Raw genomic sequence first — 19162 nt, 5'->3', positions numbered from 1 at the left:
CCCGTCTCGGCCTCCCAAAGTGCTGGGATTACAGGCTTGAGCCACTGCGCCCGGCCCCTGAATTCTTTCTTAATCCACGTCTGTTCAACTGGAACACTCACTGCATTCTTGATTTCAATGGGTGTATATTTTAATTCTATAATTCTCATAGATCTTTTTAAAAATTAATTAATTTTTTTAGAGACAGGGTCTCACTCTTTTGCCCAGGCTGGAGTGCATCTTGCGATCATAGCTCACTGCAGCCTCTAACTCCTGGGCTCAAGATCTTCCTGCCTCAGCCTCCTGAGTAGTTGGGACTACAGGCGCGCATCACCATACTAGGCTATTTTTTTAAAAAAATTCTGTAGAAACAGGGTCTCACTTTGTTGCCCAGACTGATCTGAAACTCCTGGCCTCAAGTGATCATCCCCGTCTCAGCCTCCCAAAGTGCTGGGATTACAGACGTGAGCCACCATGCCTGGCTTCATGGATCTTTTAAAAACAGGTCCTAGTTTCCTATCAAAATTCTCAAGCTGTATTTAATCTTCCTAAATATTGTAAGCATAGTCATTGTAAAGTCTATATGTATGACTCTATATGAGAAGCCCTGGAGCATCCGTTTATAAGATCTGATATTTTATTAGTGTTTATACATGTTATCTGGTCTCCTCATGACCACCACCCCCCTTTTTAAATTGAATGCTTTTATTTGCAAAATTGTGAAAATAATTCAAGACCTTAATCCAGTTTTAGGAACTCAGATGAGTCAAATCTGAGCTTGAGACCTTGAAAGGCCTGTTGGCTTGTGGTTCACTGTCACCTCTAAGGGACAGTGCTTTGGGGTCACAACTGAAAAGAATGGGGTTCACCAGAGAGCACCCTCCCTTGGTGTACCCTGAACTTCATTACCTTTTCCCTATGCTTTTAACATTATCAAAAGCCCACTTGGTTTCCCAACTGCTCCACTTTGGAATGTTCAAGTGTCTTCAGGAGAAAACAGACCCCTAACACCAGCTTCAACTGCCTGGGCCATCATCCTTTCCTGATCCAACCCAGGAACTTTGTGTGTGTGTGTGTGTGTGTGTGTGTGTGTGTGTGTGTGTGTGTGTGTGTGTGTGTGAGAGAGAGAGAGACAGAGACAGAGAGAGAGAGAGACAGAGAGACGGAGTTTCACTCTATCGCCCAAGCTGGAGTGCAGTGCTGCGATCTCGGCTCACTGCAGCCTCTGCCTCCTGAGTTCAAGCAAGTCTTCTGCCTCAGCCTCCGGAGTAGCTGGGATTATAGGCACCTGCCACCACACCTGGCTAATTTTTGTATTTTTAGTAGAGACAGGGTTTCACTATGCTGGCCAGGCTAGTCTCAGAATAAAGTGACGCAATCTTGGCTCACTGCAACTTCCATCCCCCGGGTTCAAGCGATTCTCCCTTCTGAGTAGCTGGGATTATAGACGCCTGCCACCACACCTGGCTAAGTTTTGTATTTTTAGTAGAGACGGGATTTCGCCATGTTAGCCAGGCTGGTCTCAAACTCCTGACCTCAGATGATCCATGCGCCTTGGCCTCCCAAAGTGCTGGGATTACAGGCATGAGCCACCGCACCTGGCCTTTTTACTATCTTATTTGCTGTCCAGTACTATTAGAAAAAAAGTTTAAACATTTTGTCCAGAGTTTTTAAATTTATTTGTTTGCTTACATTTTTGTTCAGAGTTTTTAGTTGTCCTCAGAAGGAGGGTTGGTCCAAATTACCTAGTCTACTACATCTAGAAAGGACATTGAAAATTGACCTTTTTTTTTTTTTTTTTGAGACGGAGTCTTACTCTGTGGCCCAAGCTAGATCGCCCAGTGGCACGATTTCAGCTCACTGCAACCTCTGCCTCCTGGGTTCAAGCGATTCTCGTGTCTCAGCCTCCCAAGTAGCTGGGATTACAGGTGCCCTCCACCACACCTGGCGAATTTTTTTTATTTTTAGTGGAGACAGGGTTTCGCCATGTTGGCCAGGCTGATCTTGAACTCCTGACCTCAAGTGACCACCCACCTTGGCCTCCCAAAGTGCTGGGATTACAGGCATGAGCCACTGTGCCCTGCCACCAAGCATCCTTTTAGGAGCTGGGGACTCAATGATAAACACATCATCATGCCTGCCTCTTGGAACTCACCTACAGTCTCACTCTGATCCCTGTTTAGTCCTGTCCTGTATGATAATAACAGCTGTCCATTGGCTCATAAAATCTAAGACCATGTTGGGCTTCTGAGCCACCCGCAGAGCCTAGCTCGGTGCTGAAAGCTAAGTGGGTGTTCTGTCATTGCTGGGGTTTAATTGACTGGTTCTAACAGAGACCAGCTACAGAGCTAACACTTGGTGGAATATTTTGAATATTGATGGTCTTTTCACTGGCTTCTGCCTATGGTAAGTACAGGTACAACCCAAAGTGAAGAGCCTCATTTATAGTGTGTGACTGGGGGAGAGGGAGGTTTGCACACTGAGTCATTTTTCCCCCGTTCAGCCTGTGTGTGTCTATGTGTGTATGTGTGAGTTCATAAGTGTGTGTGTGCATAAAATCAAACAAGAATAAAATGTTTTCATTTGTTCCCTTCCTTGTTCCTCTCTCTGTCTCTCCCTGTTTCCACAGGTCAGCGTTGAAGTTTTGGTAGAGTATCCTTTTTTTGTGTTTGGACAGGGCTGGTCATCCTGCTGTCCAGAGAGAACCAGCCAGCTCTTTGATTTGCCGTGTTCCAAACTCTCAGTTGGGGATGTGTGCATCTCGCTTACCCTCAAGAACCTGAAGAACGGCTCTGTTAAAAAGGGCCAGCCCGTGGATCCCGCCAGCGTCCTGCTGAAGCACTCAAAGGCCGACGGCCTGGCGGGCAGCAGACACAGGTATGCCGAGCAGGAAAACGGAATCAACCAGGGGAGCGCCCAGATGCTCTCTGAGAATGGCGAACTGAAGTTTCCAGAGAAAATGGGATTGCCTGCAGCGCCCTTCCTCACCAAAATAGAACCCAGCAAGCCCGCGGCAACGAGGAAGAGGAGGTGGTCGGCGCCGGAGAGCCGCAAACTGGAGAAGTCAGAAGACGAACCACCTTTGACTCTTCCCAAGCCTTCTCTAATTCCTCAGGAGGTTAAGATTTGCATTGAAGGCCGGTCTAATGTAGGCAAGTAGAGGCAGCGCGGGGGAAAGGAAACGTGGCTCTCCCTTATCATTTGTATCCAGATTACTGTACTGTAGGCTAAATAACACAGTATTTACATGTTATCCTCTTATTTTAGGTTTCTGTTCTAACCTTGTCATTAGAGTTACAGCAGGTGTGTCGCAGGAGACTGGTGCATATGCTTTTTCCACGAGTGTCTGTCAGTGAGCGGGCGGGAGGAAGGGCACAGCAGGAGCAGTCAGGGCTCCACGCATCCCCGGGGAAGAAAGAAACGGGGCTTCACAGCGCCTGCTTTCTGTAGCGGCCCAGAAGCAGCCACGGGCGCGGACTCCCGCTAGTGTCAGGAGAAAAGTCCCGTGGGAAGGGTCCTGCAGGGGTGCACGCATGTGGGGGTGCACAGGCGCTGTGGCGGCGAGTGAGGGTCTCTTTTTCTCTGCCTCCCTCTGCCTCACTCTCTTGCTATCGGCATGGGACGGGGGTTCAGAGCAGCGTCCTCCTGGGGTTCCCACGTGCAAAATCAACATCAGGAACCCAGCTTCAGGGCATGGCGGAGACGCGTCAGACGGCAGATTTGGAAAGTTAACCATTTAAAAGAACATTTTTCTCTCCAACCTATTTTACAATAAAAGCAACTTTTAATTGTATAGATATATATTTCCCCCTATGGGGCCTGACTGCACTGATATATTTTTTTTTTTAAAGAGCAACTGCCACATGCGGGATTTCATTTCTGCTTTTTACTAGTGCAGCGATGTCACCGGGGTGTTGTGGTGGACAGGGAAGCCCCTGCTGTCATGGCCCCACATGGGGTAAGGGGGGTTGGGGGTGGGGGCGGGGGAAGAGCAAACACCCACGCTGGTTTCTGTGCAGTGTTAGGTAAACCAATCAGGTTATTGCATTGACTTCACTCCCAAGAGGTAGATGCAAACTGCCCTTCAGTGAGAGCAACGGAAGCTCTTCACGTTTAGTTTGCAAAATCTTTTTGTCTTTGAACTCTAGTACTGTTTATAGTTCATGACTATGGACAACTCGGGTGCCACTTTTTTTTTTTTTTCAGATTCCAGTGTGACATGAGGAATTAGATTTTGAAGATGAGCATATATTACTATCTTTAAGCATTTAAAAATACTGTTCACACTTTATTACCAAGCATCTTGGTCTCTCATTCAACAAGTACTGTATCTCACTTTAAACTCTTTGGGGAAAAAAAAAAAACAAAAAAACAAAAAAAACTAAGTTGCTTTCTTTTTTTCAACACTGTAACTACATTTCAGCTCTGCAGAATTGCTGAAGAGCAAGATATTGAAAGTTTCAATGTGGTTTAAAGGGATGAATGTGAATTATGAACTAGTATGTGACAATAAATGACCACCAAGTACTACCTGACGGGAGGCACTTTTCACTTTGATGTCTGAGAATCAGTTCAAGGCATATGCAGAGTTGGCAGAGAAACTGAGAGAAAAGGGATGGAGAAGAGAATACTCATTTTTGTCCAGTGTTTTTCTTTTTAAGATGAACTTTTAAAGAACCTTGCGATTTGCACATATTGAGTTTATAATTTGTGTGATATTCCTGCAGTTTTTATCCAATAACATTGTGGGAAAGGTTTGGGGGACTGAACGAGCATAAATAAATGTAGCAAAATTTCTTTCTAACCTGCCTAAACTCTAGGCCATTTTATAAGGTTATGTTCCTTTGAAAATTCATTTTGGTCTTTTTACCACATCTGTCACAAAAAGCCAGGTCTTAGCAGGCTCTTAGAAACTCTGAGAATTTTCTTCAGATTCATTGAGAGAGTTTTCCATAAAGACATTTATATATGTGAGCAAGATTTTGTTTTAAACAATTATTTTATTATTGTTGTTATTAGTGTTATTTTCAGAATGACTTTTTTTTTTTCTATTCAAAATCGAATCAAGATTTAATGTTTGGTACAAACCCAGAAAGGGTATTTCATAGTTTTTAAACCTTTCATTCCCAGAGATCTGAAATATCATTTGTGGGTTTTGAATGCATCTTTAAAGTGCTTTAAAAAAACAGTTTTATAAGTAGGGAGAAATTTTTAAATATTCTTACTTGGATGGCTGCAACTAACCTAAACAAATACCTGATTTTTCTTTTACCCCATTGAAAATAGTACTTCCTTCATTTCACAAATTAAAAAAAAAAAAAATTCTGGTATCAACCCACATTTTGGCTGTCTAGTATTCATTTACATTTAAGGCTCACCAGGACTAATGATTTTTGTAAACCATTTTCTGGGGTGTACCAAAAACATTTGAATAGGTTTAGAATAGCTAGAATAGTTCCTTGACTTTCCTCGAATTTCATTACCCTCTCAGCATGCTTGCAGAGAGCTGGGTGGGCTCATTCTTGCAGTCATACTGCTTATTTAGTGCTGTATTTTTTAAACGTTTCTGTTCAGAGAACTTGCTTAATCTTCCATATATTCTGCTCAGGGCACTTGCAATTATTAGGTTTTGTTTTTTCTTTTTGTTTTTTAACCTTTGATGGTAAGAGGAATACGGGCTGCCACATAGACTTTGTTCTCATTAGTATCACTATTTACAACTCATGTGGACTCAGAAAAACACACACCACCTTTTGGCTTACTTCGAGTATTGAACTGACTGGATCCACTAAACCAACACTAAGATGGGAAAACACACGTGGTTTGGAGCAATAGGAACATCATCATAATTTTTGTGGTTCTATTTCAGGTATAGGAATTATAAAATAATTGGTTCTTTCTAAACACTTGTCCCATTTCATTCTCTTGCTTTTTTAGCATGTGCAATACTTTCTGTGCCAATAGAGTCTGACCAGTGTGCTATATAGTTAAAGCTCATTCCCTTTTGGCTTTTTCCTTATTTGGTTGGTCTTTCCCATTCTGGCCAGAGCAGGGCTGGCGGGAAGGAGCCAGGAGGGAGAGAGCTTCCCACCTTTCCCCTGCTGCGGATGCTGAGTGCTGGGGCGGGGAGCCTTCAGGAGCCCCGCGTCGGCCGCCACGTTGCAGAAAGAGCCAGCCAAGGAGACCTGGGGGAGGAGCCGCAGTGTCCCCTGTCACCACACGGAATAGTGAATGTGGAGTGTGGAGAGGAAGGAGGCAGATTCATTTCTAAGACGCACTCTGGAGCCATGTAGCCTGGAGTTAACCCATTTTCCACGGTCTTTTCTGCGAGTGGGCAGGCCCCTCCTTGGGGTCTGTGTCCTTGAGACTTGGAGCCCTGCCTCTGAGCCTGGACGGGAAGTGTGGCCTGTTGTGTGTGTGCGTTCTGAGCGTGCTGGCCAGTGGCTGTGGAGGGGACGACCACCTGCCACCCACGGTCACCACTCCCTTGTGGCAGCTTTCTCTTCAAATAGGAAGAACGCACAGAGGGCAGGAGCCTCCTGTTTGCAGACGTTGGTGGGCCCCAAGGCTCCCAGAGCAGCCTCTGTCACCGCTTCTGTGTAGCAAACATTAACGATGACAGGGGTAGAAATTCTTCGGTGCCGTTCAGCTTACGAGGATCAGCCATGTGCCTCTGTACTATGTCCACTTTGCAATATTTACCGACAGCCGTCTTTTGTTCTTTCTTTCCTGTTTCCCATTTTTAAACTAATAACAGCAGGCCTTTTGCGTTTACAATGGAACACAATCACCAAGAAATTAGTCAGGGCGAAAAGAAAAAATAATAATATTATTAATAAGAAACCAACAAACAAGAACCTCTCTTTCTAGGGATTTCTAAATATAGAAAATGACTGTTCCTTAGAATGTTTAACTTAAGAATTATTGCAGTTTGTCGGGGCCACACTGGGGCAGAGGGGGGAGGGAGGGATTCAGAGATGGGTGCCACTTACCTCAGATCCTTTAAAGTGGAAATCCAAATTGCATTTTCATTTGGACTTTCAGGATAATTTTCTATGTCGGTCAATTTTTCGTTTTCCCTAACTCACCCAGTTTAGTTTGGGATGATTTGATTTCTGTTGTTGTTCTTGATCCCATTTCTAACTCGGAATTGTGAGCCTCTATGTTTTCTGTTAGGTGAGTGTGTTGGGTTTTTCCCCCCACCAGGAAGTGGCAGCATCCCTCCTTCTCCCCTAAAGGGACTCTGCGGACCCTTTCACACCTCTTACTCAGGGACGGGGCTGGTGTGTGTGTGGTACGCGGATGTGTCCAGAAGCAGCACTTTGACTGCTCTGGAGTAGGGTTGTACAACTTCAAGGAATGTTTGGATTTCCTGCATCTTGTGGATTACTCCTTAGATACCGCATAGATTGCAATATAATGCTGCATGTTCAAGATGAACAGTAGCTCCTAGTAATCATAAAATCCACTCTTTGCACATAGTTTCATCTTTACTGAAATATGTTGCCAAAATTTATTTTTGTGGTTGTAGCTCTGGATTTTGTTTTGTTTTGTTTTTTAAGGAAACGATTGACAATACCCTTTAACATCTGTGACTACTAAGGAAACCTGTTTCTTTCATAGAGAGAAAAATCTCCAGTGCTTTTGAAGACACTAATGCCATGCTATTTCAGATATGGGTGAGGAAGCAGAGCTCTCGGGACCGAAGGCCAGGCTTCTTGAGCTGTGTTGGTTGTCATGGCTACGGTTTCATGAACCACAAGCAGCTCAACAGACTGGTCTGTTGCCTTCTGAAACCCTTTGCACTTCCATTTGCACCAGGTGAAAACAGGGCCAGCAGACTCCGTGGCCCAATTCGGTTTCTTCGGTGGTGATATGAAAGGAAAGAGAATCACACTTTTTTTTTTTTTTTTTCTAAAGTGGCGTGGAGGCCTTTGCTTCCACATTTGTTTTTAACCCAGAATTTCTGAAATAGAGAATTTAAGAACACATCAAGTAATAAATATACAGAGAATATACTTTTTTATAAAGCACATGCATCTGCTATTGTGTTGGGTTGGTTTCCTCTCTTTTCCACGGACCGTGTTGTGTTTCTGGCATAGGGAAACTCCAAACAACTTGCACACCTCTACTCCGGGGCTGAGATTTCTTTTACATAGATGACCTCGCTTCAAATATGTTACCTTACTGATAGGATCTTTTCTTGTAGCACTATACCTTGTGGGAATTTTTTTTTTAATGTACACCTAATTTGAGAAGCTGAAGAAAACAAAATTTTGAAGCACTCACTTTGAGGAGTACAGGTAATGTTTTAAAAAATTGCACAAAAGAAAAATGAATGTCAAAACGATTCATTCAGTGTTTGAAAGATATGGATCTGTTGAAACAATGAGTTTCATACTTTGTTTGTAAAAAAATAAATAAATAAATAAAGCAGAGAAGGGTTGAAAGTTACATGTTTTTTTGTATATAGAAATTTGTCATGTCTAAATGATCAGATTTGTATGGTTATGGCCTGGAAGAATTACTACGTAAAAGGCTCTTAAACTATACCTATGCTTATTGTTCTTTCTGTTACACATAGCCCTCGTCTGAGGGAGGGGAACTCCGTATTCTGTGATTTGAGAATACTGCTCATTCCTATGCTGAAAGTACTTCTCTGAGCTCCCTTCTTAGTCTAAACTCTTAAGCCATTGCAACTTCTTTTTCTTCAGAGATGATGTTTGACATTTTCAGCACTTCCTGTTCCTATAAACCCAAAGAATATAATCTTGAACACGAAGTGTTTGTAACAAGGGATCCAGGCTACCAATCAAACAGGACTCATTATGGGGACAAAAACAAACAAACAAAATTTAACCTTCTTTCCCCCCACACCTCATTTAAATAGGGGGGGTAAAAACATGATTTCAATGTAAATGCCTCATTTTACTTTAGTTTTATTTTGATTTTTATTGAATATAAAGAGGCCAAAATAAATGCAGATCTACTTCTCAGAATAGTATTCCTGTCCAAAAATCAAGCCAGACAGTGGAAACTGGACAGCAGTGGGGATATTAAGCACCCCACTTACAATTCTTAAATTCAGAATCTTGTCCCCTCCCTTCTCGTTGAAGGCAATTGTTCTGGTAGCTAACTTTCTCCTGTGTAATGGCGGGAGGGGACACAGCTTCAGTTTTTCATGTCCTCATGACTTGCATACAAATGGTTCAACTGTATTAAAATTAAGTGCATTTGGCCAACAGGTAGTATCTATACAATAACAATCTCTGAGAATTTCCATACCTTTTCTTATCTGAAAGGACTCAAGTCTTCCACTGCAGATACATTGGAGGCTTCACCCACGTTTTCTTTCCCTTTAGTTTGTTTGCTGTCTGGATGGCCAATGAGCCTGTCTCCTTTTCTGTGGCCCATCTGAAGGCCTTCATTGGAAGCGTTGTTTACAGTAATCCTTACCAAGATAACATACTGTCCTCCAGAATACCAAGTATTAGGTGACACTAGCTTAAGCTGTTGTCTTCAGAGCAGTTACCAAGCAGCTCAGTGCACAGGTTTTCTCTGGTTCTTACAGGAACCACCTACTCTTTTGGTAATCTGGTCCAGGAGTGGGGTAAATCCTTTAGTCAGTGCATTGGAACTTGATACCTGTGCATTCGGTTCTGTGACTACTGCCCTTTTTGGCGGGGTTTCTTCCTCTCCCCAGCCTGAACTGCTCAACTCTTAACCCAAATTAGTGTCAGCCGAAAGGAGGTTTCAAGACAGTCCTGTCAGTACTTGTGGTGACCTTCAGATTAGACAGTCTTCATTTCCAGCCAGTGGAGTCCTGGCTCCAGAGCCATCTCTGAGACTCGTACCACTGGATATTTTGATATCGGGTCATTACCCACCAAACTTCCAATCGTATGCCTCCCACAGGCCAAGGGAAACAGACACCAGAGCTTGGGCTGAGGGCACTACCAGACTGACATGGCCAGTACAGAGGAGAACTAGGGAAGGAATGATGTTTTGCACCTTATTGAAAAGAAAATTTTAAGTGCATACATAATAGTTAAGAGCTTTTATTGTGACAGGAGAACTTTTTTCCATATGCGTGCATACTCTCTGTAATTCCAGTGTAAAATATTGTACTTGCACTAGCTTTTTTAAAACAAATATTAAAAAATGGAAGAATTCATATTCTATTTTCTAATCGTGGTGTGTCTATTTGTAGGATACACTCGAGTCTGTTTATTGAATTTTATGGTCCCTTTCTTTGATGGTGCTTGCAGGTTTTCTAGGTAGAAATTATTTCATTATTATAATAAAACAATGTTTGATTCAAAATTTGAACAAAATTGTTTTAAATAAATTGTCTGTATACCAGTACAAGTTTATTGTTTCAGTATACTCGTACTAATAAAATAACAGTGCCAATTGCAGATGTGTGTCTTTGCCTTCTGTTGGGTCCTCAAAGAAGAGGCCAGGAAAAGAGTGCTAATTCCTCCTCCTCATTGACTCCCGCTCACAAGTTCTCCCTGGGTAGGTCGGAGGTGGGGAGGTGTGACATGAGGCATTGCCTTCGCTGCTAATGTTTTGGGGTGAAGAGTATGTGTGAGATGAGGTTCTCAGATAAAAGGCACACAGCCATACCTGATGTCTTGGTTTCTTCAGTTCATGTTTATGCCTCCTAGCTGAACACTGCTGTTCACAAGAGGTATGTTTGTCTTTAAACATGTGGTAGCTTCATGGGCTCGTGTGGCATAATCTATACACTCTTTACAGATTTGCTCTAAACTGGTTAGTGGTCTGAAAGTGGAAAATTTATTTTTATTTCCTGTAATTCAAGCTCATTAGAAATTCAGCGAGCAGGCTGGGCACAGTGGCTCATGCCCGTAATCCCAACACTTAGGGAGGCCGAGGCAGGAGGTCTGCTTGAGCCCAGGAGTTCGAGACCAGCCTGGGCAACATAGTAAGACCTCATCTCTACAAAAAATGAAATTAACCGGATGTGGTGGCTCATGCCTGTTGTCCCAGCTACTTGGGGGACTGAGGTGGGAGGATCACGTGGGGCCAGGAGGTCAAGGTTGCAGTGAGCCATAATCATACCGCTGCACTCCAACCTGGGCAACAGAGCAAAACTCTGACTCGAAAGCAAAAAATACCCAACTCCTTGAGCAGGTCTCTCAGCATGTGGAGGAACCCCCTGTTTACCTCAAGAGTACCACACTACAGCTGTGCACTGGGCCGTCTTGGAAAGATGTGGCTTGGCAGTTGTGCCAGAAAGTAATTCCTCAAGAACCCATGGCTTCCAGGTGGAACCACCTGCACCCACCTCAAGTCCTTCCAGCCTTAAGGATACACAGAGGTGGTAGAACACTTGGGGTTAAATTCATTTTCACTTAGCCAAGGAGGAACTATCTTCTTGGGAAGGTGTTTTGGACCCTCCTCTGATTACGTAATAGTTGAGGTCCTGACACATTATATAATAAATATGTGAAAGGACGCACAGCAAACCAGAGCTGCGTAGGTGTAGCTCAGGCTAGCAGGGCTGCCCCAGGTCCTCGAGAGTAGCCCGGGCAAATGTGCCCGTGTGCTGTGGGCAAACCTGGCAAAGCAGACTGCATCTCTGCCTTCCCCTTTTGTGTGAGATGCTGTTTGTTCTGGTAAGTTTGGGGTCCAGTGGCTGTGCTACTTACCTCAGCTGGTGAAATCAATTCGGGGGAACCATAGCTTCAGGTGCTGCAGTGGGGCAGGCCTTGAAACTATCAAAAGCATTGCCAGAGCCCTCAGATGGAGCAGCCAGAGCAGCCCAAGGTGAATGGCATCGAGTTCACTGGCTCTCCTCTTCCTCCTCCCCCAGCGCCGGCACAGGAAGCCCAGTGGGTCAGCAGCAAGGCTGTTAGTTTCATCTCCAGGTCCTGTAGGACACCTGGTCCAAGGGACACTCCGGTGTGGACTTCCCCAGCCCCATTCCTCTCAGAGGCCGAGATGAACCTGCTAAGGCAAGGGGTGATGGAGCCTTACAAGTTCTCTTTATGGGCCAGGTGCAGTGGCTCACACCTGTAATCCCAGCACTTTGGGAGGCCGACGTGGGTGGATCACGTGAGCCCAGGAGTTTGAGACCAGCCTGGGTAAGATGGCAAAATCCCGTCTCTACTGAAACTAAAAACACAAAAATTAGCTGGACGTGGTGGCAGGCACCTGTAATCCCAGCTACTCTGGAGGCTGAGGCACGAGAATCGCTTGAACCTGGGAGGCGGAGGTTGCAATGAGCCGAGATTGTGCCACTGCACTCTGCCTGGGTGACAGAGCAAGACTTGGTCTCAAAAAAAAAAAAAAAAAAGTTCTCTTTCTGAAGCCTCTGTTTCAAAATGGTCCTGAGGAGTTTTTGACTTTGTAACTACTCAGTCTCCACTTCCCTAAAGATTGGATTGCTAAGAATCTGCTTTTGGTTTGTGGAAACAAAAGGACCAGTCTGCAAAGTTTTTACAGAAGATGGGTAAAGCAGCACGTGTCCCTACAAGGGCACAGCCCTCAGGGTGCTGCAAGCCGACAGATGGGCGTCATCCTCCCTGACCACTCTATTCTGAAAGAAGCTCCCTTACTACTGCTGGTCCATGTTAATAGATTTAAGATGTCCTCTCCTTCATCCCTTTCCCTTGTTTTGCAAGTCTCTTAGAAACTAACATTTGAAGATGCGCGTGAAACACCCCTTCCACAGGACCAGCGTGAGAGCCCCATACCTCACACAGACAGGACCACAGAGAGCATGGCGGGGAGCCTGCAGCCAAGCCGCACGTCTTGCTCCATGTTAAACAGCCTCTTGGCCCTCCCGTCTCCAAAGTGCAGCTCTTGTGTTTCTACAGGTCCAAGAATTCTTCTTAATGGGCCGGGCACAGGGGCTCACATCTGTAATCCTTGCACTTTGGGGAGGTTGAGGTAGGTGGATGGCTTGAGCCCCGGAGTCTGAGACCAGTCTGGGCAACATGGTGAAACCCTGTCTACAAAAAATACAAAAATTAGCTGGGCATGGTGGCAGGGAAGCTGAGGTCGGCGGATCACCTGAGCCCGGGAGGCAGAGGCTGTGGTGAGCTGTGATCCTGCCTCTGCACTCCGGCCTGGGTGACACGAGTGAGACCCTGCCTCAAAATAAATGAATAAATAAATTCTTGATGGATTTAGTAGAGGAAAGTATTGCATTGGAGTCAACGCTGCTGGCTGGATTTCTAAATGTATTCTTAAAGGACCAGCAGTGGACCTGTATTATCCCAGTGTGACAGTTCTGGTTGGACCCTTCTCATGCCATCCGTCACCATGGACAATCAGGCCATTCATTCACCCTGGCACAGCAGCACCCTGTGGATCTTCTCTACTCCAGGGTCACTGCTTGCCTTTCCAAAGAAAACTGACTTGTGTACCCGCTCTTCAGCCTTAAAAAGTAAAGTAAAACATCCTGATCTACATACACTTTCCAGGCCTGGAACTCAATACGTCAAAGGTAAGTGGCCGGTCGCCACTTCTTCTGTGTTCACTGTGTAAACAGGCATCCTGGTGGACTGCCGCAGGTCAGCTGCAGAGGCCAGTTCTCCAAGACAATGTCATTGTTCCCAGCCCGTTAACTGACCCGTATACAGCAGTGCCGTGTCATCCTTCGGGGAAAGGATTCCCTGGCACACTGAGGGAACGGCTCTAACTCATGTCTCAAACCAGTGCCTCTTAGGGTGCCACTGATCGAAGAGCTTTGGCTCTTTTTCAGGGTGACTCCACCTGCTCATTTCCTGGGAGACAACCTTCCCGTAAAACATCCTGTGGAATTTCAAAGTAAGACAAGTTGGGACTGAGAAGGGGGGAAAAGAAGATGGAGCAGAACAAAACGAAATGAGAAGCCAGGACACGGACAGCTTCCTAACAGCGATGGCAAACTGATAGCAACAGATGACTTGACCCTGAAAAGCACATGTAATGACACTTGTGGGGAAAACACATTGGCCCAACTTTGTGAGTATCAGCTGGGAAAACAATTCATGTTACATCTGTCCAGTTAATTGCTGTTGTTCTTTTGCAACAACCAAAAGCTAGAGATGGGGGATGCCAGTTACTCTGACTCCGGCCTGTCCTCCCCCGGCTCCCGCACCATCCTCCTCTCCTTGCCCCGCCTAAGGTGACTTGTCTGCTAATCACCAGGAGTGGCTTGCCACCGGCCTGTCCAGGAAGACGGCAAAACAAATCCCAAACCATTCAACTTGACTCCTGCAAGTACAAACTCCAGCAACTCCATCAAGTCTTAATAGCATTATATTGAAGTGAAACCATCTTCTTTTAAAAAATAAAGAAAAACAAACAAAGGGAGAGAGAAAGAGAAAAAGACAAAGGTGCGAGTGTTGGTTTGAACAACGAGGTTGTGAGTTCTGGGCAGCAGGGCTCTGATGCTGGCCCAATCGGTGCCTTGTGTCTGGGCCCCGAGAAGGCAGGCGGGAGGGCCCCGAAGCCGCCAGGCAGCAGGAGAGAGGAGAGAGGACACAGCATTGCACCATTCGGGAGCAGCCGGAAGCTCTGACGGAACAGAGTAGGAGGGAGATGTTGGAAAAGCAGGTTTGGATGCTTCTACTCGAGCCAGACGCCGTTTCATTCCCGGGGTTAGCTGAACACGGTGTTGTGCTGCTGGGTCACCCGGATGAACGTTGCCCTCCTGCTGAGCTCCTTGAGTTTGGCGGCCCCCACGTAGGTGCACGTGGACCTCAGTCCCCCGAGAATATCCAGGATAGTGTTTTCCACATCTCCTTTGTAAGGCACTTCCACCGTCTTACCCTCAGAGGCTCTGGAAGACAAAACAAGTTTTCTTTTTACCTAGTTCCCCACCCCCCATGCCCTTAAGAACCCAGTTAGAATTATTCCCAGCTCCAGCACTTTCTGCAGCCCCCAAGGCACTCAGAAAACCAGACCCCACCCCCACATTTCTACCAAGTGCCAGCGTGATCACCAGCATCTCAGATGAACACATTCCTCCCACCCAAAGGGCACGGGCTCATTGCTGGCTGCCCTGCACGCTGGGAAGAAGAAAGTCCTGGTGAGTAGCCCTTGAAAGAGTTGGGGACCCATACCACCCCGCTTTGTGCCATTCTCTCCAGCAAGGTGCTCCCCTCTGCCCCTAACAGAAACCACCTTTACCTTTCTATTCTACCTCAACACGCACACCAACTTCTCAACAACCAGGAGCCCAAAATGTCCCCAGAATGGCCCTGGCAGATTCCCCCTGGAAACAGCCTCCTGCCCTCCTAGATCAACAACAGGAAAAGTCCAGAGCTTCACCTCCTGCCTGCTCTAAGATCAGAGACCGAGTGTCTGCAAGGGGGACGACCAGGACGAGGAGGACATAAAATGGGTAACTCAGGTCCTACTAGCTTACGTGGAAATCACCAGCAAGGTGATTTCATTAAAGTGGCTCCATTCGGATAGCCTGCCTGTCTTTCTGCTTTGCTGGGCACACCAGTCACCCCCGGTTTGCCTCCCTGTTCTCTTACAGGTCATTACACCTATTGCCCTGCACAGGTGTGGGTCTAAGCAAGGTGGAATCAGAGGAGAATCAAGACCTCTCTTAGCACCGGAGGCTTCCAGGCTTTGGATAGCATCTTTCACATTTTCAGAGGAGTATTTAGAAATTCAGAAGGTCTGGCCTATGGCATGAACACCAAGCAACATTTCACTGTCCCCACTGAGCCCATGTCCCTCTCTTCACAAGGCCACCATGTAACACTGCTTGATTGTTACTTGGGTAACACAGGTCATGTCCCCTTACTGCAAAATGGGGATGTGGTCCAGACACATGTATATATTACCAGAATGTGTGTATATTACATATGTGTGTATTATCAGATGTATGTATTACCAGAAGGAAATCTGAAATCTAGGCAAAACTCTAGTTCCCATCTAAGGGCCATGCAAGTTCTAACAAGTACCCAAATTCTGGAACCTTCTGTAGCCATTCTCTTTAGCTAGAAAAAGAACATCAGAGCATCTAATTTTTTTTTTTTTTTTTTTTGAGATGAAGTTTTGCATTTGTCGCCCAGACTACAGTGCAGTGGCACAATCTCGGCTCACTGCAACCTCTGCCTCCTGGGTTCAAGCAATTATCCTGCCTCAGCCTCCTGAGTAGCTGGGATTACAGGTGCCTGCCACCACTCCCAGCTAATTTTAGTATTTTTAGTAGAGATGGGGTTTCACCATATTGGCCAGGCTGGTCTCAAACTCCTGACCTTAGGTGATCCACCTGCCTTGAAGAGCATCTCTTGACCAGACATTCGTTACCTAGAATTTCAAAACAGGGTTAACTCTTGGTCGCTGAACAGGCAGGACTACCCTTGGGTAAAATCTAGCTACTTAAACCATCAGCCAGTGTAGAGCCCCAAGCTCAGGAAGCCAAAGTCACTGGTCATACCCAGGACAGTTCAGGGCTCAGCACTCCGTGACCCCAGACAGGTGTCTGTACACATGTGCCTGCAATGACTGACATTTTGTTTTCATAAGATATTTCCATGGCCTTCCTGGAGCTTGTTGGAAATTTCTAGATTCTCACTGGTGTGAATCTAGAGCTCATTTTTTGCTGATGCTTAAGTCTGCTCATCTGTAAAATGAAGGTACTTCATTCCCGGGGACAGCACGAGAATGAAATAGTTAATGATAGGGAAAGAACCAGAAGTGTGTACATAACTGTGCCAGAAGTAATTTGTGAAAGTCAGGAAGCATTCTCATGATGAGATCATGGTCATGAGGCTGAAAACTGCGAGAGAGAGAGACAGAGAGAGAGAGATTGAGACTGAGACTCAAACAGAAAGGCAGGACAGGTACAGCCTGCAAGGCTCAGGCTGCAGCCTTCGGATTAAGGTTCTAATTTTCTCAGCAATTTCCTTCCTTGTTAAAGATTTGAATCCACTTCCAGAATAGGGTCTTGCTACTGCTGAATCTTTTTTTTTTTTTTTTTTTCTGTTATATCTAAACACTGCTGAAATTACAGGAGACGGTTTTTCTCTCAGTTCTCTGGCTTCTGTTTGTGCCATAGCCCGCTCTGGCCTTCCTGATTCTATAATTGTTTTTAGAACCCAAAAAAGATGCAGCCACGAAGGTGAAAAAGGTACTCCAGGCAAAGCACCTAGCTACTGCTCACCCATGAAAGCTCCACTTACATTCTGGCACAGAGGAGACACATGCAGGCCCTTGGATGATGACAACAGTTGCTGGTAAAGCACGAAGCTTCTTGGCCATAGGTCCAGCTTAGTGCCTCCTCCTTACCCAACTGTGCAACCTCCTCCTCTCTCAGGGACCGCATGGGGGAAAGAGGGCTTCAGGGACTACCTGGAAGAAGTGCATCTCTCATTTCTGATTGATGCAGTCCCCATCGATCTTTCCCATCCTGCTTTTCCCGTATTATAGTATCTTTATTGGGGTTCACCACCAAAAGAGAAAGAGACTGAGGTGAATGAGAACTGAAGTAAGTCTGCTAGAACCCCATGGAAGATCAGAACTCGGGTAGAATACGCCCCATCCCCCAATCCCCCTACCTACAAATCTCAGTGGAGTTCTGAGATTTTGCTGCTAGCTTGGTATAAACCTTATATAATACATCTGAATCCCAGGTCCTCAAAATGACCCTCTGAGTGTGGAATGAGTGGTAGGAAATAAAGAGTGTCAGTCAGGGAGGGCTTAGGTTTCCACTCTAGCACGGGATAGAGTCTGAAAACTGGAGAGAGAAGCCTGAGGTTTCCTGGAGAAAGGCAACCAGCCGATTCACACAGCCAGCTTCCCTCTGTGGATGGAGGACCTTTGGTCCTGCCCCCATTTTGTATAGCTTGTTGTCGGCACTAATCCTGATGAGAATAACAGTAGGCTCTATGGAGCACGGTGAGGCAGTGAGTATACCGTCATCAGGTTCTTTTTTTTTTTTTTTTGACAGGGTATCACTCTGTTGCCCAGGCTGGAGCATAGTGGCACGATCACAGCTCACTGCAGCCTCCAACTCCTGGGCTTAAGCCATCTCCCTGCCTCAGCCTCCTGAGTTGCTGGGAGTACAGTCATGTGACAGCACACCCAGCTAATTTTTAATCTTTTTGTAGAGACAGGGTCTTGCTATGTTGCCTAGGCTTAACTGGAACTCCTGGGCTCAAGCAGTCCTCCAACCTTGGCTTCCAGAAGCACTGGGATTACAGGCATGAGCCACTGTGCCTGGCCCCATCATCAGGTTCTTAAAACACACATGCAGAGAGTTAAAATGGAAGCGAATCAGGAAAAGACCCAGGTGTCTTTGGAGACCATGGATTAAAAACACACATCAGGAGCCGGGCACGGTGGCTCATGCCTATAATCCCAGCACTTTGGGAGGCCGAGGTGGGTGGATCACTTGAAGTCAGGAGTTCGAGACTAGCCTGGCCAACATGACGAAATCCCATCTTAACTAAAAACACAAAAATTAGCTGGGCGTGATGGCAGGCACCTATAATCCCAGCTACTCGGGAGGCTGAGGCAGGAGAATCACTTAAACCCGGGAGGCAGAAGTTACAGTGAGCTGAGATCATGCCATTGCACTCCAGCCTGGGTGACAGAGCATGACTCCTCCACAAAGAAAATAAAAAATACAAAATAAACACACATCAGCAGAAGTAAGCCCCACTTCTACAGGGGATAACACAACTAAATGGCTGAAAATGCTGCTGTGTCGACTTTCAGAGCCTGGAGGCAGGTGAGACGCAGTATGAGCTGTATGCAGCATTCTTCAGGAAAGGCCTGGCCACCGTGCAGCGGTCTAGACCACACCTATGGTTTTCTGTGCAAAAGGAGAGCCATTCTTCAACTCAATCCTTTCATCCTGAACTCTTCTCAAGCTAGAGATCTAAGTTTACAGGGATAGCTCAGCACAGGCTCTACTGGAAGGACAAGGCAATAATTTTGCCCACCCCCAGAGGTCTGGAGTACTCCCTTCAGGACTGGTACCCACTCACATACATCCCTGGTCACACTTCCAACCCATCCCCAAACACTGCTTCTCTGTACTTGCTTTTGGGAACCCCAAACACTGCAAATGCTAACTGGATACAAATTAGGCCTCTTTTAAAAGAACCCCTTGGCCGGGCGCAGTGGCTCAAGCCTGTAATCCCAGCACTTTGGGAGGCCGAGACGGGCGGATCACGAGGTCAGGAGATCGAGACCATCCTGG

General features: G+C 45.9%; 2 protein-coding genes across 2 annotated transcripts in view; one reads left to right on the top strand and one right to left on the bottom strand.

The window, feature by feature from the left end:
- ATXN1 (ataxin 1) overlaps window positions 1–4783 on the top strand; it is a 454497-nt gene extending 449714 nt beyond the window's left edge. Inside the window, exon 2 of the mRNA XM_011962741.1 lies at window positions 2609–4783. Within this exon, the coding sequence (XP_011818131.1) occupies window positions 2609–3139 (531 nt within the window). The 3' untranslated portion in view covers window positions 3140–4783. The remainder of the gene's footprint in view (window positions 1–2608) is intronic.
- Window positions 4784–14701: 9918 nt separating this feature from the next.
- GMPR (guanosine monophosphate reductase) overlaps window positions 14702–19162 on the bottom strand; it is a 48659-nt gene continuing 44198 nt past the window's right edge. The window contains exon 9 of the mRNA XM_011962740.1: window positions 14702–14774. Within this exon, the coding sequence (XP_011818130.1) occupies window positions 14768–14774 (7 nt within the window). The 3' untranslated portion in view covers window positions 14702–14767. The remainder of the gene's footprint in view (window positions 14775–19162) is intronic.

Source organism: Colobus angolensis, unplaced genomic scaffold, assembly GCF_000951035.1.
Source record: "Colobus angolensis palliatus isolate OR3802 unplaced genomic scaffold, Cang.pa_1.0 Scaffold6, whole genome shotgun sequence".
NCBI lineage: Eukaryota > Metazoa > Chordata > Mammalia > Primates > Cercopithecidae > Colobus > Colobus angolensis.
This window is presented reverse-complemented; position numbering and strand designations above follow the sequence as displayed.